This window comes from Octodon degus, unplaced genomic scaffold (assembly GCF_000260255.1).
Source record: "Octodon degus isolate 3935 unplaced genomic scaffold, OctDeg1.0 scaffold00206, whole genome shotgun sequence".
In the NCBI taxonomy this organism is placed as follows: Eukaryota; Metazoa; Chordata; class Mammalia; order Rodentia; family Octodontidae; genus Octodon; species Octodon degus.
The window spans coordinates 1388793-1406401 of NW_004524782.1; the positions used below are offsets into that span (position 1 = coordinate 1388793).

General features: G+C 56.7%; 3 protein-coding genes across 5 annotated transcripts in view; all 3 read right to left on the reverse strand.

Moving 5' to 3' along the window:
- Etfb (electron transfer flavoprotein beta subunit) overlaps positions 1 to 12926 on the reverse strand; it is a 14868-nt gene extending 1942 nt beyond the window's left edge. Inside the window, exons 1-4 of one of the 2 annotated variants that reach the window (XM_023704849.1) lie at positions 12866 to 12926; positions 4797 to 4955; positions 4502 to 4660; positions 1953 to 2015 (exon numbers count right to left, since the gene is read on the reverse strand). In XM_023704849.1, the coding sequence (XP_023560617.1) occupies positions 1953 to 2015; positions 4502 to 4660; positions 4797 to 4901 (327 nt within the window). In that variant the 5' untranslated portion in view covers positions 4902 to 4955; positions 12866 to 12926. Of the gene's footprint in view, positions 1 to 1952; positions 2016 to 4501; positions 4661 to 4796; positions 4956 to 12195; positions 12305 to 12865 lie in introns of those variants that run through there. The other variant, XM_023704848.1, reaches the window with a different exon arrangement.
- Cldnd2 (claudin domain containing 2) lies at positions 12912 to 14298 on the reverse strand. The gene is made up of 4 exons (XM_004644640.2): positions 13873 to 14298; positions 13523 to 13663; positions 13133 to 13249; positions 12912 to 13027 (listed from the first exon to the last, which is right to left on the reverse strand). Exons 1-4 carry the CDS (start codon positions 14141 to 14143, stop codon positions 12954 to 12956), a joined length of 603 nt encoding a protein of 200 aa, XP_004644697.2. The 5' UTR covers positions 14144 to 14298; the 3' UTR covers positions 12912 to 12953.
- Positions 14299 to 15955: 1657 nt separating this feature from the next.
- Positions 15956 to 17194, reverse strand: Nkg7 (natural killer cell granule protein 7). Of its 2 annotated transcripts, XM_023704850.1 has the most exons (5): positions 17002 to 17194; positions 16659 to 16924; positions 16438 to 16584; positions 16223 to 16357; positions 15956 to 16126 (listed from the first exon to the last, which is right to left on the reverse strand). In XM_023704850.1, exons 2-5 carry the CDS (start codon positions 16813 to 16815, stop codon positions 16068 to 16070), a joined length of 498 nt encoding a protein of 165 aa, XP_023560618.1. In that variant the 5' UTR covers positions 16816 to 16924; positions 17002 to 17194; the 3' UTR covers positions 15956 to 16067. The 2 variants fall into 2 exon arrangements, with proteins under 2 accessions (XP_023560618.1, XP_004644696.1); XM_004644639.2 differs by having other exon boundaries at positions 16659 to 17194.
- Between the last annotated feature and the right edge of the window lie 415 nt (positions 17195 to 17609).

Sequence of the window (17609 nt, forward strand, 5' to 3'; positions counted from 1 at the left end):
CTTGAGCTGCTGCTACCCCTCCCTTGCACTCTTGCTCTTTGCCGCCACCATGAAAGGTTGCTTTCTGCCCTGTGCTGCTCTGCGTTGGAGCCAGCTGAGTATGGACGGAAACCTCCAGTAACTGTGAGCGAAATAAACCTTTCCTTCTTTCATTTTGAGTGTCGGGTATTTGTCCCAGCAACGAGAGAAGAGTAACTAAGACAGCACACGTGTTTGCATCCCATCTAGCTGCAATTCTTGAGGTAAATGCTACTCTTCACACTTGACAGACTTGGGAAACTGAGGCAGCAGGGGTCGAAAACCATGCCTCAGACCTGGCTCCCACTGAGGTGCCTCTACAGGGCTAACAACAGAACATCCTGGGCTCCCCTTGGTCCTTAAACTATAACCCTGAGGTCCCTTCCTTTGGCCCTCAGTCCTGAACCAACATGTCCTCCCGGGTAAGGACATGACCAACACATCTGTCACTGATCCATGCTCCCTCGTCACTCGGCCCTGGATACATTTTTCCCGTGGTCACGGTGTGAACATCACACACTCACAGCCCCATCAGCAAGAGTATCAATAAATGTGTGTCAAATGAAGCAATAAAAAATTTTAAAGATAGAAGGGCTGGCAAGATAGCTCAGTGGACTAAGCACCTGCTTAGGCAAGTGTAGGAACAGGCGTTCGATCCCTGGGACTGCATGTTGTGCTGGCCCCGCCCTTGGCCACACGGAGCCAGCCACAGTCTGGGCATGGTGGCCCATGCCTATAATCCTAGTGCTAGGAAGGCTGAAAACAGAGGAGGACCACTAGGAGCCCGAGCTGCATAGTGAGTCCCTGTACCAAATATATGAAAGAAAGAGAGAAAGAAATGAATTAATTAATTTAAAGATAGGGCCCCTGAGATAGCTCAGCAGCATATGTGCCTGCCTAGCAAGCGCAAGGTACCGAGTTTGATACCTGGTACTGGAAAAAAAAAAAAAAAATTAAAGATATAAACTGATACTAGAGATATCTCATCAGAATTGTAGAAATGGTGTCACAGGTGGGTGTACAGGTCAACATTTACCGAATTGCATGCTTTTGATGCAGGTCAGTAACACTGCCAAAGCTTTTTTTTTTTTTTTTTTTTTTTGTGGAGGAACCTGGGATTGAACTCAGGCCCTTGTGCTTGCCAGGGAAGCGCTTATTCCATTGAGGCATCTCCCCAGCTAAAAAATTTTTGACAGAAATTCCCACACAGTAACTAGAAACTCTTAAGTCTGTTTGCCATACCTCAAGTAGATAAACTCACTTTTTCAACTGTGAGCTTTTGGTATCCAAATTAGATATTTTGGATGACAAATCAGACTTCGCCTGAGATATGTTATAAACACACTCCATGTCAAAGTCTTGATGAAAAAAAAAGAAAAAAAGAATATGCGATACCTCAATATTTTTTATATTGGTTACATGTTAAAATAACAATACTTTACATATAATGGGGCTAAAATATGGTGAAAAAACTGTGCCAGGCACAGTGGAAGATGCCTGTAAGTCCAGCTAGTTGGGAGTCTGCAGTAGGAGAATTGCTACTGTGACTCAAAAATAAAAATAAAAAATATTAAAGGGCTAGGGCAGCAGAGCACGGACCTAACATAGAAAGCAAAGTCATGAAGACCTGTGCGTACACTTCTCTTTACTTTTTGGAAACGGCTGTGCAAACCTTCAAATTACCCACGCGGACCCACGTGATTAGAACTGAAGGCCCTGGACCAGGGGGTGGGCATGAGGGGCTCCACTGGCTGAGGCAGGAAGGCCCTTTCCAAGAAGGGACAGCAAAGCAAGACCCGAAAGAGGGGAGGCAGAAGGCCGGGGCTGGAACTGTGTTCCGGGAGGAGAAGCAGCAAGCGCCAAGGCCCCGAGCCGGGGCTGAGCTCCAGCGGCGAGGGCCCATCCTGCGGCAAGCGCCACCCCTCCAGCCTCACCTGTGGCCAGTCCAGAAGTCCAGCTGTCATCTGACCCGTCTGGTTACAGTCATCATCGATGGCCTGAGTGGGCACAGAGAGAAGACTAAGGACGCATGGGGCTTCTCACAGCCCTAGGAGTCAGGAAACATTTGCTGGGCCTGGGGAGACAGCTTGGTGGGCTAAGCACCTGCCTGGCACGCGTGAGGACCTGGGGTCGATCCCCAGTACTGCATGCTGTGCCCCTGAACCAAAATAAACAAATAAATAAATCTCTAAAAAACCAAAAAACCCAGAAACTTTTGCTTTCCTTCTTTTGTCTCTTCCTCTCTGCCCCAGCCCAGCCCCGAGGAGCGAGCCCAGGGTGTCTGTCCTGAGCAGCCAGCCCATTTTGCTTTTATTTTGAAACCTGGTCTTGCTAAGTCGCTAAGTTCCCCAGGTTGGACTCAAAATTGCGATCCTCCTGCCTCAGCCTCCCAGAGTGCTGGCATGGTAAGTGTGCAGCACCACGCCCAGCTAGCAAATGCTTTCTATAATGAGCATGACAGGAGAGGCTTTGCAAGTCATATAGTCTCTGTCACAACCAGTCAGTTACCCAGCTCTGCTACAGTTATGCTGAAGCCACCACAGGCAATATGTAAATGAGTACCTGTCAGTGTTACAGTAACACTTAATTTATACAGTATATTAACCATGCCCTGGGTCATAGTTTGCTGACTCCTAGTCTAGAAAGGTCCTCCTGCTTGGACACAGAGATGAGCAGTTACTTCTCTGGGGCCTGTGGAGCCACCTGGCTTCACCATGGGCATCTTTGAGATGAATATTCATCCGGGCCTCCCGCCAGCCAGGCCCTGGGCCAGGCAGCAGCTGGATGCCCAGAATTTGGCCATTGAGGGTGTCCTAACCTCCGACCTAGTGCTTGGTGCAGGATCGACAGACATACCAGGCAGTGAAGGCCCAGCCCCAGGAACTGTACTGGAGCCCCCGGGAGTGAGCTCTGCTCTTCCCTCCAGGCTGCCTAGCTGGTAGGATAGGAGCTGGAGAGGCAGAGAGTGAAGTCCAGAGGGAGGGGCAGCCCACAGCTAGCACGGGCCCTGGATCAAGCTGTGTCTACAGGCTGCTAGCATGACCAGGGAACCGCATGGCAGGGCCTGAGCCCAAAGGGCACCCTGACCCATTCGTCTGCCATCTTCCCAGCTGTGGCACTTGGTCCAGGAAGTGTCCCTGCCAGCCAGGACCGGCAGGACACCAGCCTGAAGACTACCAGCAAGCAGGCTGCAGGAGGCCCGGCTGGGTCTTGGGAGCCTGTGGGACACCGGCACCCTAAAGCCCTGCCCAGCCCATCTCCTCGACCTGTCCTCTGGTTAGGCCCTCAGCCACAGCTTACCAATTTATACACTGACTCTCTTGCTGGAGTCGTCTCTGTGACACACAATGACCCATCTCGCCTCCCCCGGGCTCCCTGGTACCCATACCTCTCCCCACTGGGACCCTAGTTCTCTCTCAGCCACCCATGCCTTCTTGTTTCTGCACCTCACTTGACCTTGACAGAAGAGACAAGTGAAAAAAGGAAAGGAAGAGAGAAAGCTGCTGGGTGTAGCAGTGCATGTCTGTTGTCCTAGCACTCAGGAGGCTGAGGCAGGAGGACTGCCATGAATTCAGGCCAGCCTGGGCTACATAGGAAGACCCTATTTCAAAAAAACCAGAGCCAGGGCCAGGGAGATAGCTCAGTAGAATAAGCACTTGCCTGGCAAGTGCAAGGCCCTGAGTTCAATCCCTGGTTCTGGAAAAAAAAAAAAAAATCAGAGCCAAACCAAAAGCAAAAGACAGCTTAGGGCGGGGAAGGTAAGTCTTTTAGAACTTTCAGTAACAACAAGCAGCCAGCCCTCTGCGGCACGCATGCCACAGGTTTGCCGCCCAACCTAGGCCTTCATTCTCAGCATCCATGTTCCCACCATCTCTTCTGATGTCTTTCCTCTGTTCTCTCCAAGGTGGCAGGAGGTCACAAAGTCTGTCTCAAAGGCGATAGGCCTAGGAGCTGCACCAGAGGAAACCTGGGGGCCTTGGGTCCCGAGGGTGCGCTGGACCAAAGCCACACCTGCCTCGGCTGAGCGCCAGCGAGGGCAGCTCATGCCCGCCCCAACCTCCACCCTGCCGCAGCCTGCAGGGTCTCCCCTGCCACCCATCCTGCCCACTGCAGGGGTCTCTCTGCATCCTGGCTGGTCCTACTGATGCTGCACATGCCTACCAGGGCTCTCACTGCCCTAAAGCCACCCTTCTGCTGCAGGCCCCAGCCTGCCTCCCACAGGTACACAAGGTCCCCAAGTCTCTGCCTACCCTTACCTTAGCCCTGTGTTACTGGAGCTCCCAACTTCCCCATCCTGTGGGACCAAGCAAGCCCCTGGCTTCACCCCCCCAGACTGGGCTTGGCCTCAGAGGCCCCAAGCCCACCCCCAGGGACCTCAGGGATCATTCGGACACACAGTGACCCGCTCCATCTGCTCTGGCTGCCAGACAGGACACGGCCACACCATCATCTTGTTGGGCACAGAGGGGCAGGCCACACCTACCTGCTTGCCCAGCAGCACCAGGTCCACTTTCTCCTTCTCAGCCAGCTTGGCCAGGACCCGAGCCACCTGCAGGGGACCCACACGCTCGGCCTCTGCAGCTGGTACCTCCACGTGGATGCCTCGATCCGCACCCATAGCCAGGGCCGTGCGGATGGTCTCCTGGCCAGGAGGAAGAAGAGAGACAGCTTCTGTCACCAGGGGATAAAGGAGACTGGGCCTGAGATCCTCCTCCCTCAGACCTGGGCTTCGGGCCCAGCTGTCCCCCTCAGACCCCAGACATCGCGTCCCCTGGCACCTGGCACTGCACGGGGCCGCAGCTGACGGCGATGACCTCCTTCACCAGCTTCTTCTCCTTGAGCCTCACAGCCTCCTCCACAGCAATCTCACAGAAGGGGTTCATGGAGTGCTTCACCCCATCAGTGACCACCCCTGTCTTGTCGGGTTTCACCCGGATCTGCTCAGCAGGAGGGGAGCGGAGGGGAGGGCAGGGTCAGGGCCTCGAAGGTGGAAGGCCAGGCCTGGTACCGCAATTATCTGTGTAGTTGGAGGCACACTGCGGGGGGAGGCAGGACCTCCTTGTCCATCCCAGAGCCCGGCTGGAATTCCCAGGTGAGGGCCAGCCTCCTACTCTCAGCTCATCCAGGTCTTCCTGAGTGCTGGGGCCATCTGACCTCATCACCCCTACACGGCTCTATGCCCTGGGCTATCTGTGATCCTTCTTCGCTGTAATCATAGTGAGGTGGATTTACAAGGTGCTTCAGGCTGTTAGAAATATGTACATCCACACACTTACACATAAGTGCCCCCAGGGTGCAGGGTCCCGGGACACCCCTCACACTTGCAGCACGCCCCAGGCCCCGGCAGTGCCCATGCCACACCTTGCAAGCACCAGCCTTCTGGGTGCACTGCCCCATGCACATATGCTCACCCCTCCTGAAAGCACTGGCATCGAAGGACTCTCAGCCAAGGGGGGTGGGTGCACCCGCAATGCCCACGTCCCCTGCTTTCCCCACACTGTCTGCACCCCCACAGGGCCCTGCAGGGGCTGGACTCCACGGCCCAGGCAGAAGATCACAGGGTGGGCAGATACCCGCCCTCCTGTCAGCCTCCTGGTGCTATGGTGGTCAGCACCTCAGGATCTCGGAGGCCCAGGGACTGTGGCCTCCCTGTGCCCACTTCCACCAGCCTTTGGCGCCCCTTTGCTGTGCCCACCTCCATGCCAGCGTCTGCACCTCTGCCTCCAGCTGGCTGCCTCCTCTTCCTCTGTCCTCTCTCTGCCTTTCTCATACAAGGACTTGAGATGGCATTTAGGGTGCACCAGATAATCCAGGACCCACCCCCCTCAAGATCCATCCTTTCGGGCTGGAGAGATGGCTCATGGGCTGGAGAGATGGCTCAGTGGTCTAAAGCACCTACTTAGAACAAGCTTAGCTAAAGCATCAGGGACCGCGGTTCAATCCCCCAGCACCACATGCCAGCCAGCCCCGCCCCCTGGTGGGCTGAGCTGGCCACACACACACACCACACTCTCTCTCTCTCTCTCTCTATCTCTCTCAAATAAATAAAAAAAAAAAATTAAAAAAAAAAAAAAAAGATCCATCCCTTCATGATAGCAGCATAGGCACTCCGGGAAGGCTGCTGGGTCAGTGAGCTGTGGATCTGTAGCATGTGCCCCTGGAGAGGCAGGGAGCTGTCAGACAGTGACAGGGCCTTTCTGGTCTGACGTGGGAGACCAAGGGCCCCCACTGAAGCAGGACGGAGCCCAAAAATGAACAAAGCTAACAAGGCCGAGTGCAAAGCATGTGTGTTGTAGAAGGGGCTGCAGCAGGTGCCAAGGCCCTGGGGTAGGAGGGCACAGGGGCTGTGGGAGGTACACAGGCTGGTGTAGTCCATGGGACACACAGCGCCACCAGGCTGCCCCGCTGTGACAGGCACAGCACCACCCTCCAAAGAGCTCCATGTCCTGGAGGGGGATGAGCCCTGAAGATGTCACAAGGGACTCCATGGATGTGACCAGGTGTGGGATTTTGAGGTGGGAGAGTCCTGCCTCCTCCTGATGGTTCCTACATGGCATCACATGGGACTTTATGGAGACAGTCAGAGTCAGAGGCTGTCAAATGCTTTGACGACAAGGGACGGGCCTTGGGCCGAGGAAGGCAGAGACCGAGAGAAGCTGGGGCAACAGGGGAACCGAGCTGCTGACACCTGATGCGATCCCAGAGAGGCTGAGGCTGGGCTTGGGGACCCCAGCACGGCATAACAATCAGCTGTGTGGTCGGAAGCCGCTAAGCCCATGGTGCCTCAGGTCAGATCCTAGGGAACAAAGGCAAGTGTGCAGGCCCAGGAGGGTGGGCCAGGAGCTGGACTGGGGCTACAGGGAGGGTAAAGGGGTGGCTGGGCCCAACTTAAGTTCTAGATCGTTCTGGTCTCTTGGTGGAGAAAATTGGAAAATGATCAGAGGAGGTGGTGAGAGAGTCGTCTGTGCATCTGCAAACTGGGAGGTCCCGAGTTGGGAGAACAGGAGCGCTGGGGCAGACTTGGAAGGCAGAACTGACGGCCTGGGGCTGGGCACAAGGATGAGGGCGTCCAGGCCACCTCTGGGTGCTCGGTCTGAACCTCAGAATGGGCAGGGGAGAAGCCTGCAAAAGCACTGGACCTGCTCTTCCCCAAGGGGCAGCCACCAAGGCCTCAGCTGGAGAAACGCAGGCAGACAGGGGAGGCCAGCTGGGGACACTGGGCCACTCCCTCTGGCTAGGTCCTGGCCTCCTGATCTTTGGGGCTGAAAGGAATCGGACAGGAATGTGAGATTGGGTCTGGGGCCTCCCAGGCTGAATATGCCCCATGGAAGGGGTAACATTAAAGGATGGAGAGGGGGACAAGGAGGAGGAGGGTGAGCGGGAGGGAAAAGGGGAGGGGAGAAAGAGGAGAAGAATCAGTGTTTTCAATTACTGTTATTTCACCTTCAGAAAGTCATTTTAAAAGCTGGATATGGTGGCACATATGCCTGTAATCCCAGCACTATGAGACCGAAGCAGGAGGATCTCAAGCAAGAGCACGGCCTGGGCAATGCATCAATTTTATTTAGTTATTTATTTTTACTTTGTGGTACTGGGGATTGAACTCAGGACCCCTTTTCTTATTTATTTGGTACAGGGTCTCACTACACAGATCGGACTCGCTATGCAGCTCGGATTTGCGATCCTCCTGTGTCAGCCTCCCCAGCGCTGGGATTACAGGCATGCGCCACCATGCTCAGTTTTGACACCGGTGCGCCTGGGGTTCTGGGGCAGCATGGTATGCAGCAATGGAGATCAAAGCTGGGTCCTTGTGCTTGCCAGGCAGGTGCCTAGACCACCGAGCTATCTCCCCAGACTGAGACCCTGTTTCAAAATAAAATATAAAACGGGATACTAGGGATGCAGCTCAGTGCAAAGGCCCTGGGTCCCACCCTAGTACTACCACCCCAAGTAGATTGAATTCGGGACCTTGCTCTTGCCAGGCAGGTGTCTCTGCTGCTGAGCTATCTCCCTGGCCCTCCCCCGAAGTCATTTTAACACAAAGAATGTAGCTCAAGTCTTTAGGAAATGTGTCTGTCCTGTTTGTCCACCAGGGGCGCACTCACACATTTGCTGCACACGTTTGCTATGGAGTTTAGCTGGGGTCTATCCTTAGCCTACTTCACAGGGGAAACAGCCCTAGCAGCCAGGGTCTCTTGGCCTGTGAAGATGCTTCCCAACATCCTCCAGGCCTCCACCTGGTCATCCTTCCCCGTCAGCCCCACGGCTCCCACCTGGCCCTGGCCCTGCACTCCATGGGACTCTGCACAGCACCGCCTAGAGACAGCATGCAGCGCTTCTGTCCTCTGCCCTCCCCTCGGAGTGCGGGCCCTGGAGCGCTGAGATTGCTCTGGCTCTGCTCAGGCCTTGCACGGTGCACACTGTAGGTGCTCAAGAATCACGCTCAAACCTGACCAGCCTGGCCGCACACTCTGCGACAGCTTGGAAAACGAAACCCAAACACGTTCTCTTTCCTTGGAAACTAAATTAAAATACAAGACAAGAGGGTCTTCAAATAGGAAAGAGCTGCCATCACGAAGCCTAAAGGGACCAAGCGGGGCGTTAGAGGACCCCTACCCCTGCTGGACCCTGCCCCAGGCTCCTGGCTCTGGGTCCAGAAGGGACAAGAACCTTGCAGCGCTTGGAATCCTGCCAGTCAGCTGCTCACTTGAGGGAAGCCCTTTGTGCTTGAGTTGGTTTCAGGCTTGAAATACTGCTTAGTTAAACGACGCGAAGCAGGACTCAAGGGCTGCCTGGGACACCAGCAAGGCTTTTGGCTTGTTTTGTTTTGCTTAGGCGACTCTGCAAAGCGTTTCTTCAAGGAGCCACCTGTTAGCCTCCCACAGCCATGCTCATTTTGCAGCTGGCAGCACTGAGGCACAGGTGTCTTGCCTAAGGACACAGAGCAGGCAAGGGACAGGAGCCAGGATTGCCCTGCGGAAGAGGCTAAATGTGAAGCTGGCGCACCAGCCTTCGATCTGTGTCGCCAGGTGTGACAGACCTTCACAGTGACCCAGGTGGCTCCTCCTGACCCCCGCCACAGTGCATGCCTTCTGCGGGGTTATCTCCTCTCCCGTTCTGCCCAGCACGCCAGGAAAGAGCAGGTGCTGGGGTACAGAGCAAGCAGCACAGTGAGGCCTGCTGTGGGCCTGCGGCAGCGAGCAGTGCCAGCCGGAGGCCAGGTACCGATCGATCGCTACTGCGGCTCGGAGGCCCTTCAACAAGCAGCTCCTGTGGGGCAGACAGGCAGTCCGAGAGTGCAAGGCCAGGAGGAAAGGCAGGCAGAGAGCAGCTACTGTTTCCCCGCACCGCGAGGGCAAGGCTGCTCGGCCCACAGGCGGGCTTGATGTTGCTGTCCCTCGGTGTCTTCTTTAACAAATCCCAAGCTGGGCGTGGTGGCACACACCTGTCATCCCAGCACCCTAGAGGCTGAGGGAGGAGGACTGAAAGTCTGAGCCCAGCCTGGGCAACTTAGCAACTCAGAGAAACCCTGTCTCAGAATCAAAACATTCAGAGGCCTGAGGATGTGCTCAATGAAAGGTCCTGGGTTCAAACTCAGCACATAAAACAGCAAAACCAAAAACTCCCGAAGTAAGCACACAAGATCATGCCAGCTTCTCCAGGACATCCGGGAGAGGGCCGGGGCTCCGGTCTCCTGTATGCCTGGGTTGCCAGAGTCCTGTTAACTCCTCGTGCCCAGCACCACAGCGAGCAGAGGGTGTTATGTTTTGAATAAGTGGCAAAAGAAACCTCCAAGCGGTTACCACAGTAACAGCAGTGCGAAACTCCAGTCAACATGGACCTCAGTCCGGGAAAACCCATGCAGTCATCACCCCCAGCACAGAGGAGAGAGACGGAGCTGCAGGCAGAACAGCAACTTCCTGCGGGTCCTGAAGCAGGAAGCGGACCCAGTGGGCTGGCCTGGAGCCCAGGCTCTGACCCACCCTAGTAGTGCACACCTGCTGTCCACGAGTGTGCCCAGACACACCTGAGACACACTCAAATTCCAGAAAGACTGGATAAAACACTATAGGCCCAAATAAGCACATTTCACTGTGGATTGCATCTTAAGAGGACGGGGGCAGGTGTAGCAAGGACAGGAAAGTTCTCAGAGGGGGGGATCTCTGCCCAAAAGCTTGAAGGAGCTGAAGGGAGCAGATCTCGGACCTGGCCCTCCCCACAAGCAGCTGTGGGTCTGACGGCTGCAGGGCGGACAATGCAGCCAACAGAGGCGGCATCCAGTGTAGCGAGGGCGGAAGCTGAAATGCCCGAGGACTCACCAAGCTAGCCTGATGGCAGGAAGGGACTCCTGGAGGAGGCTGAGACAATGCTTATATAACTGCATCAAAATGCAGCCCCCTCCTCACCCCAGAGCAAGAGGCAGCCTGGTTTATGAGCAGAGGAGATGCAGACTGGGGCTGTGGAAACAGAAATGGTGAAGTAGTGTCCCTAAAGGGACATGGACAGTGGGACCAGGCTGCTAAGGGGCCGGGACTTTGGCCTGAGACAAAGGAGCCTTCCAGAGAGCCACTAGAAAGCCAAAAGCAGGGGAGGTCAGGGCAGAGCCATATGTAAGAAGATCCTTAAGGCTGGGAGAGGATGGGTTAAGGGGAGAGACAGGAGCCAGGGAAGAGGATGGGGCTAGGGCTAGGGCAGAGGGACAGCAAGCAGACAGCAGTGGAGGATGTGGGGTTAGGACTGGGGTCTGGCCTGGTGATTATGTGGCCAGCAGTGTGTGCATCATTCAACTGTGCTGGAAGGAGCACCATCAAGGGATCCTGGTAGGATGTAGGAGGAAGTAGTGTGGGAGGGAGGGGAAGCAGCACCGATCCTTGATCCTCAGTAAAGGAGAGGAGCGGGTAGATTCTGAGTTTCCTGTTCTCCCAAGGGACACACTGTAGGTTCCCAGGAGCTGGGTGATCCCGGGATGGAACTATGTCAAATAGAGACAGAGCTGAGCTCAGATATCCCGAGCCAGGGAGACCACAGCAGCACAGGAGGCCCAGGGGAGTAGGAGCCCAGAAGGGACCCGGAGACACAGCAGATTTGGGAGCCAGACTTGCCTGTTTTGGCCCCGACTGCTCCTTACTAGCTGGGTGATCCAGCAAACAACAGAACCTCCACAGGCCTCAGTTTCTTTATCTGTCCAATGGGATTAACAGCATAGAGGATACAAGAATGGGTTAGGACTGAGTGGTTAATCTCCGTAAAGGATCTAGAATGTGTTCTGTCAGTTGTTCTGATCTCTGAGGTCTCCAAGTTCTTCTCCACCCCCTGCCCAAAGTAGGCTGGGCCATGCTAACATGAACTTTGAGGCCCAGTCGAACCCACTCCAGGCTGCCTCCAGGATGCTAGCTCCTGTCCTGGCCTCCTGGGGACACAGCTGTGAGCTCCCAAACATGAACAGTCAACATCATCAGTCGATCTGAGCCAAGTGTTGGGCAAAACTGGCCTGGGAGCGTGTCTGATTCACCTCTGTCCACACCAGCTTCACCCTGGGGCCAGCCGAGGCCCCCAAGGGGGCTGCTTGGCTCAGCTTTTTCTGGAGAACATGATCAACTGCCCGCTTAGGCAGGCCAGCCCCTTTGCACTTTGCTTGCTAGCATGCGCACTTGTCCTTCCATTCTTGGCTATAGCCTCCTCTCCCCAGCTCCCCCCACCCCAGGATTCAAAGTTTCTGGGCCTGTCTGACTCCATAACCGCACATTTGGAGCACTTCAAGAATCAAACAGGAAGGCCGTGCAGTTTAAAGACTAAAAGCTCCAGTCTGAATGCGGAACCGGAGTAACGACAGGATCCCAGCCCTGCTCTACCTCGGCGGAGTGATTTGTTTGTGCCTTAGTTTCTCCATGTGTTACACAGAAGCTATGCCTCTTCCAGGGGTTAAGAACTACTGAAGGTAACTCCTTCTGCACACAATTAATCAAGACAGCGAGAAAGGAGCTGAGGCCATGACCGCAGTGGGATGAGAGGTCAGAACCTGCAGCCCTTGACCTTTGCCCCTAGGTGTGACTCTGACGTTCTGGGGCCATGGCAGAGATCAGAGACTAGGAGCAGGTCCCCACACAGCGTGCGCTGGTGAGCTCGGAAGCACATGGTCGCGGGTCTCAGGGAGGTGGGAGAGAGGGGCCCGGTCACCTTCACCGCGAAGTCGATGACCCTCTTGACAGCCACGAGCGCGCGCAGCTCCGCCATCTTCCGCCGCGGCCAGCTACAGTCTAAGTCTGTACCCTCCGCCTGTCTGGACGCACCGCCCCAGTGAGCCTCTGCGCCTGCGCGCCGCGCCACCAACCAGTCAACTACCGCGGAGACTGTATCCCCGCCCACAGGACCAATCAGAAGGAAGGAGGGAGGGTAGGTGTGGTGTAGGTAGGAGGCCAATGGGAAGCGGCGCTCGGGCACAGGGGCGGGGCCTGAGGGCACGGCCGAGGGGGCGTGGCAGGGAACTAGGGGAAAGGTCGAGCCGGGGAGCGGAGCGTCGGGCGCACAGATCTTGGTTCCCTTAATCACCTCCAGGCGTCCCTAAATCAACTCTTTTCCCCCAAGGTCTCCCTTAATTCCCCTCTGGTCCAAGTCGCTATTCCCTGTCCCAGGTCTCTGCGTTCTCCAATCTCGCCTCGCCCGGTTTCCAACCGCTATTTATCCGAGTCCTCCCGCGCTCAGCTCCGCACTTTCCAGCCCGCCTTCTCCGCATCCTCTCCGAGCGCGCGTCTCCCTGGATGCGTTCGTGTTACTACGTCCGTGACCCCTCCCCTTCTCCACACTCTCTGTGGTTCTGGTGTTCCCCTCCTCGCTGAGCCCAGCGTACCCTGTGTCTGCGCAGACCCCCCAGAAAGGCACGTGCAGTCGCGCGCTCCGAGCTGAGCCGTCACTTTATTGCGCCTGGGCCGGCGCGCTCACAGGCACACGGGGAAGGTGCGGATGGCCTCCGTGCTCCGCAAAATCATGTCCGCCAGCAGGAAGCAGCTGCCTGCGGGGAGGGGAGGGAACGGAGCCGCAGTCAGTGGGCCCGGGAAGTCTCTAGGGGCGGGGACAGCTGGACGATCTCCCACCCTCCTCCCACTGGCCAGGTTACCTGCGAGAACAGAGAAGGGTAAAGCCAGCCACCCTGAAAAATAGGACCAGGAGAAGACGTCGTCCTTCCTCGCACTCCCCACTGTGTAGCTGGTCAGCGCCATCAGCAGCAGCAGCCCTGGCCCACGCCCGCTTGCTAGGTGAGCGCGGCCAGGTGCAGCAGACCCGGCCCAGCCCACTCAGGCCACACCCCCTTCGCCCGCCTACCAGCCACACCCACTCTCCCATATCCACCCCGGTGACTCCCCTTCGCACTACCACCAAACCACGCCCACTGCCCGCGGCCCCGCCCTGACTCCGCCTCCAATAGCTGTCTCCCCGAGATCTGCCTGGGTTCCCGCCGGGCTCCCCGAATCCCAAGGGCACCCTCGGCCCCCCTCCGCCTGCTCACCGCTGACAAAGAGCAAGACGCTTGTAGTCTGGCCCCGCAGAGACTCGTCCGCCCGATACAAAACCCGCAACCCCATCACCGTGGCCACCACACCGCAGCTAGCCGACAGCACCAGGAACAACGAGGCGATCAAGATCGTGGCTGGGGACAACGGGCCGCATCAGCCTCGCTTGCGGGCACCTCGGATCCCCGCCCTCCCAACCCGGAGCTGGACTGTGGGACTGGGGGTTCCTGGAGCAGCGGACCGGGTAGAGGCAGCCTGGTGCACTTAGGGTAGACGGTGGCCTGGGGTGGGGGTCGGGCTGTCTGGGGTCTTTGAGTGTGTGGCCTGACGCTTGTGGGAAGCTCACGCTGGCGGGGGATGTTGGAGCACAGGCCCTGGGTGCACTCTTGCCACAGGCCGCTGTGCCCGTTCTCATGGAGGATCCAGTAGTTGGTTACCGTGGACAGGATCGTGACGACACAGGCCATGAAGCTGAGCAAAGTGCCCCAGCCCTGAAGGCTCCGCTTTACTCCCATGCGTGGCAGGCTGCTGCTGGGGACCGCAGAGGCAGGGCTGGCTGACCTCCGATGCCCCCTCACACCGCCTCCCTTAGAGTTCTCTAAAACCCTGGGGCCCATTCCTCCACAACCTGCCTAGGGGACACGCGACCCTCCCTCTACCCTCCCACAGGGGACTTCAAGACCTCCTCCCAGCCTTACTGCTGAGGAACCAGCCTTCCCAGAGACCTCCCTCCTCCAGTGCAAAGTCCCATCTGTGGTCCAGTCCCCTTCCCTTCCCTTCCCTGCCTTACACACACACACACACACACACACACACACACACCCCTAAGAGACCCACGTCCAGCTCCCCAGGATTTCTAAGACTAAAGTCCAGAGGGGTGGGCAAAGGGACACTGGGGCTTTGTGAGACAGCCTGGAGTTCTAGAACCTCTCCCCCAGCAGCTGTTTAAAGGGATAACCACACAGCAGCAGCTCCCTGCCCTCTTCTGGAGATAGAACGTGACCATGTATGCTGTAACACTGAGCTACGTCCTCAGTCTTTGTATTTTTTATCTTGAGACAATGTCTTGCTAAATTGTGCAGTTAGGGCTTGCACATTTTTGTTTCAGACAAGATCTCACTATGTAGCCCAGGCTGGCTTAGAACTCAACTGATCCTCCTGTCTCAACTTCCTGAGGGCTGAGATTACAGGCGTATACCACCACACCCTGCCTGGGACTTGCTTTGTTTGGGGGTACCAGGGTTTGAATTTAGGACCTTGTGCTTGCCAGTCAAGGGCTTAAGCTGTTGAGCCATCTCCCCGGTGCACTTTTGATCCTTTTGCTTCAGCCTCCCACAGCTCTGGAATTACAGGTGGGCAACTGGTCCCTCTTCACAGAATGACAGCTGAGTGGAACAGTGGGTCCTGGGGAAGCTTGACCATGACAAAGCAGACCAAAGCTCCCTAGACACTCCTCCTCCCTTCACTTTGTAGGACTCCAGAAGGCCTCCTCGTTCCCAGTTCTCTGGCTATGCCCTTGAAGGCCCCTGCAGGCTGAGGTCCTGGGCCCTTGGCCCCTTGGCTAAGATCCTCCCTCACCTTCCAGACACTGCTCAGCCAAAACTTCATTCCTGGCCTCGTAGTCAAGTCCTAACCCGCTTCAGACTGTCCCCCGGGCTCAGCACTCATCCACAGCAAAACGCCCTGGGCACTAACCTGCGCCCTCCTGCCTGTATCCCACAAAGCTATGGGCCCCTAAGCATCGTTCCTCCTGTACCCACCCAAATCTATCAGGTACAGTGCCTCCTTTCAATCCTGGCCTTGGTCCCAGGCAGGCCCCATCTTCCAGGCCTGTGCCTGTCCCAAATCTTCCAGTCCCAAACCCCACCCCACGTCCACAGAGGGACTCAGAGCTGACCACATCCCTCCCTGCCCAAAATGTCCTTACCCTCAGTAGGGAGCCCCGTGAGTGTGAGATCGAGGGTCCCGCTCCCCACACCTCACCTTCTGTATTCCAGCCACAGACCACCCTCTGCACCACTGAGAGCTCCTGGCTGTCCACGGCCACAGCCTGAGATCTTGAGTGCCTTCCCGAGAGAGGCCACCTGGTGCTCTGCCTCCTGGCTCCCAGAGGCCAGTCTTTCCGGCGTGCTCTCGGGCTTTGGCTGCTGCTTGGCCAGTACCAACAGCTGGTCTGTAACTGCCCTGTCCTGCCTTGCCCCCGACCTCCTGGGTACACCTGTCATCACCCACCTTGGACAGATGGGTTATGATTTCTTTCTTTCTTTTTAATCTTGAGAGGGTCTCATTAAGTCACTAAGTGGCCCAGGCTGAGCTAAAACTTCTGCCCCTCCTGTTTCAGCCTCCCAGCCTCCCAGTTGTTTATGTCTTGGCTGAATTAATCTTGCAATAACCAGATTTTAGCAAACTTTTTATTGAATGACTGAAGAAGTTAATGAAGGGGGATGCACTGGGGGGGGGGCAGCCTTCCTTCTGGGGCTCCTGAGGACACTTCCAGGACATGGCACGCAAACACAAACACATGCTGGCCTTTTCTCCTGCTCACAAGCTTTCAAAGTCAGTCCGGTGGGCACGGAAATGAGCGAGCAGACTCAAGGCACCTGGGACGGCAGAGAATGTAAGCACTTTCCCCACCTGCGTCTCCCCAGCCCTAGGGCCTCCCAGCTCCCCAGGAGGTGCCCCAGCTGGGTGATCACCTGTGCAGAGGAACAGGAGGGTAGAGACCCAGCCCAGGTAGAAGGACCAACCGAAGAAGGTCTGGAACTGCTGGTGCGGAGTCTCTCCCCAGCGTTCAGTGGTGTACACTGCCATGGCCACCAGCATGGAGAGGGCTGGAGACAAGGACAGGGGAGACAGGTGAGTCCCTGGGTGCACCCCCACCCCAGCACCCAAGCCCCACCTGTGGCCTGACCTGCAGTAAATGCCATAATGGTGGCAACCAGAGGACCACGGGCAGGGGCAGACAGAGAAGGGACGCACGACAGCACCAGGAAGCCCACGGCCACCAGCACCCACAGGGTGGCCAGGATGCAGAAACTCTGGGTCACTCGGATGTAGCCTGCTCGTTGGAGACAAGACTTAGAGCATGCTTCGCACCCCGGCCATCCACCCTCAGGAGAACCCAGCCCTTACCTTTGATATTGTCCAGCTTGCCATCACTCGGCCAGAGGCCTGAGTGACTTGAGACATTCCCCATCACCACTATCCAGACATCAGTGCTGATGGCCACCAGCGCAAACACCAGGCCCAGGGAGCCAACGAGCAGGGCCAGGGACCGGCAGGGCTCCATGGGCAGTGCTGGGTTTTCAGGTTCCAAGGGATGAAGAGGCTGCCGACTCCGGCCGCTGGGCTCTAGAGGGCGGGAGGATGCCAAGTCACGGGCTCCTGGGTCCTCTGAGCTGGTGGAGCAGAAGGCAGCGGTCAGCTTGGCTCCTGGGTGGCTTCACACAGTTACCGGCAGAGGCTCTTCATATACCCTGCCTTCCTGCTTTGTAGACTTTCTGGGTCCTGCCCGCAGGTTTCTCTCAGCAGGGTCTGGTAGGGAGGGCTCAGGATGTCGAATCATCCGTGGTTTATGTGTGGTCTAGCGTGTGCCTCTCTCACAAGTTCTCTATCTGCCATCCTGGTTTCCCCCACTGCAGGGCTTCCTGGAAGGGGCAGGAGGAAGAACCCGGGGGCCACAGGTGGGAGGCAGCCAATCAGCCTCTTAGTGATTGGTTGGGGGCAGATATGGCCAGAGGGGACAGTTGGGGACGTGTCGTGGTGTCATGCTTTCCTGTGGTTGTGCAACTCTCTATGCTGGGAGAGGAGGGACCCACAGCACCAAGTTGTGCCAGAGGTGGGGCCCGGGGCTCAGCTATCCAGGTCCCTGGCTGGAGTTTCTGCCTTCCCCAGGGCAGGCAAACAGCGGAGAATTGTGATTCCGAAAGGCTGTGGAGAGGAGGGAGCAGCCCGCAGCCTCATCTGATAAAGAACTGAGTGGTAACTACTGTGCTTAGGGTGAGTCCTCCAGCGCAGGGTGAGTGGAGCCTGTCCCAGCATCAGCTACTGAGAGAGAGAGAGACTGGGGACAAGAAGGTTAGT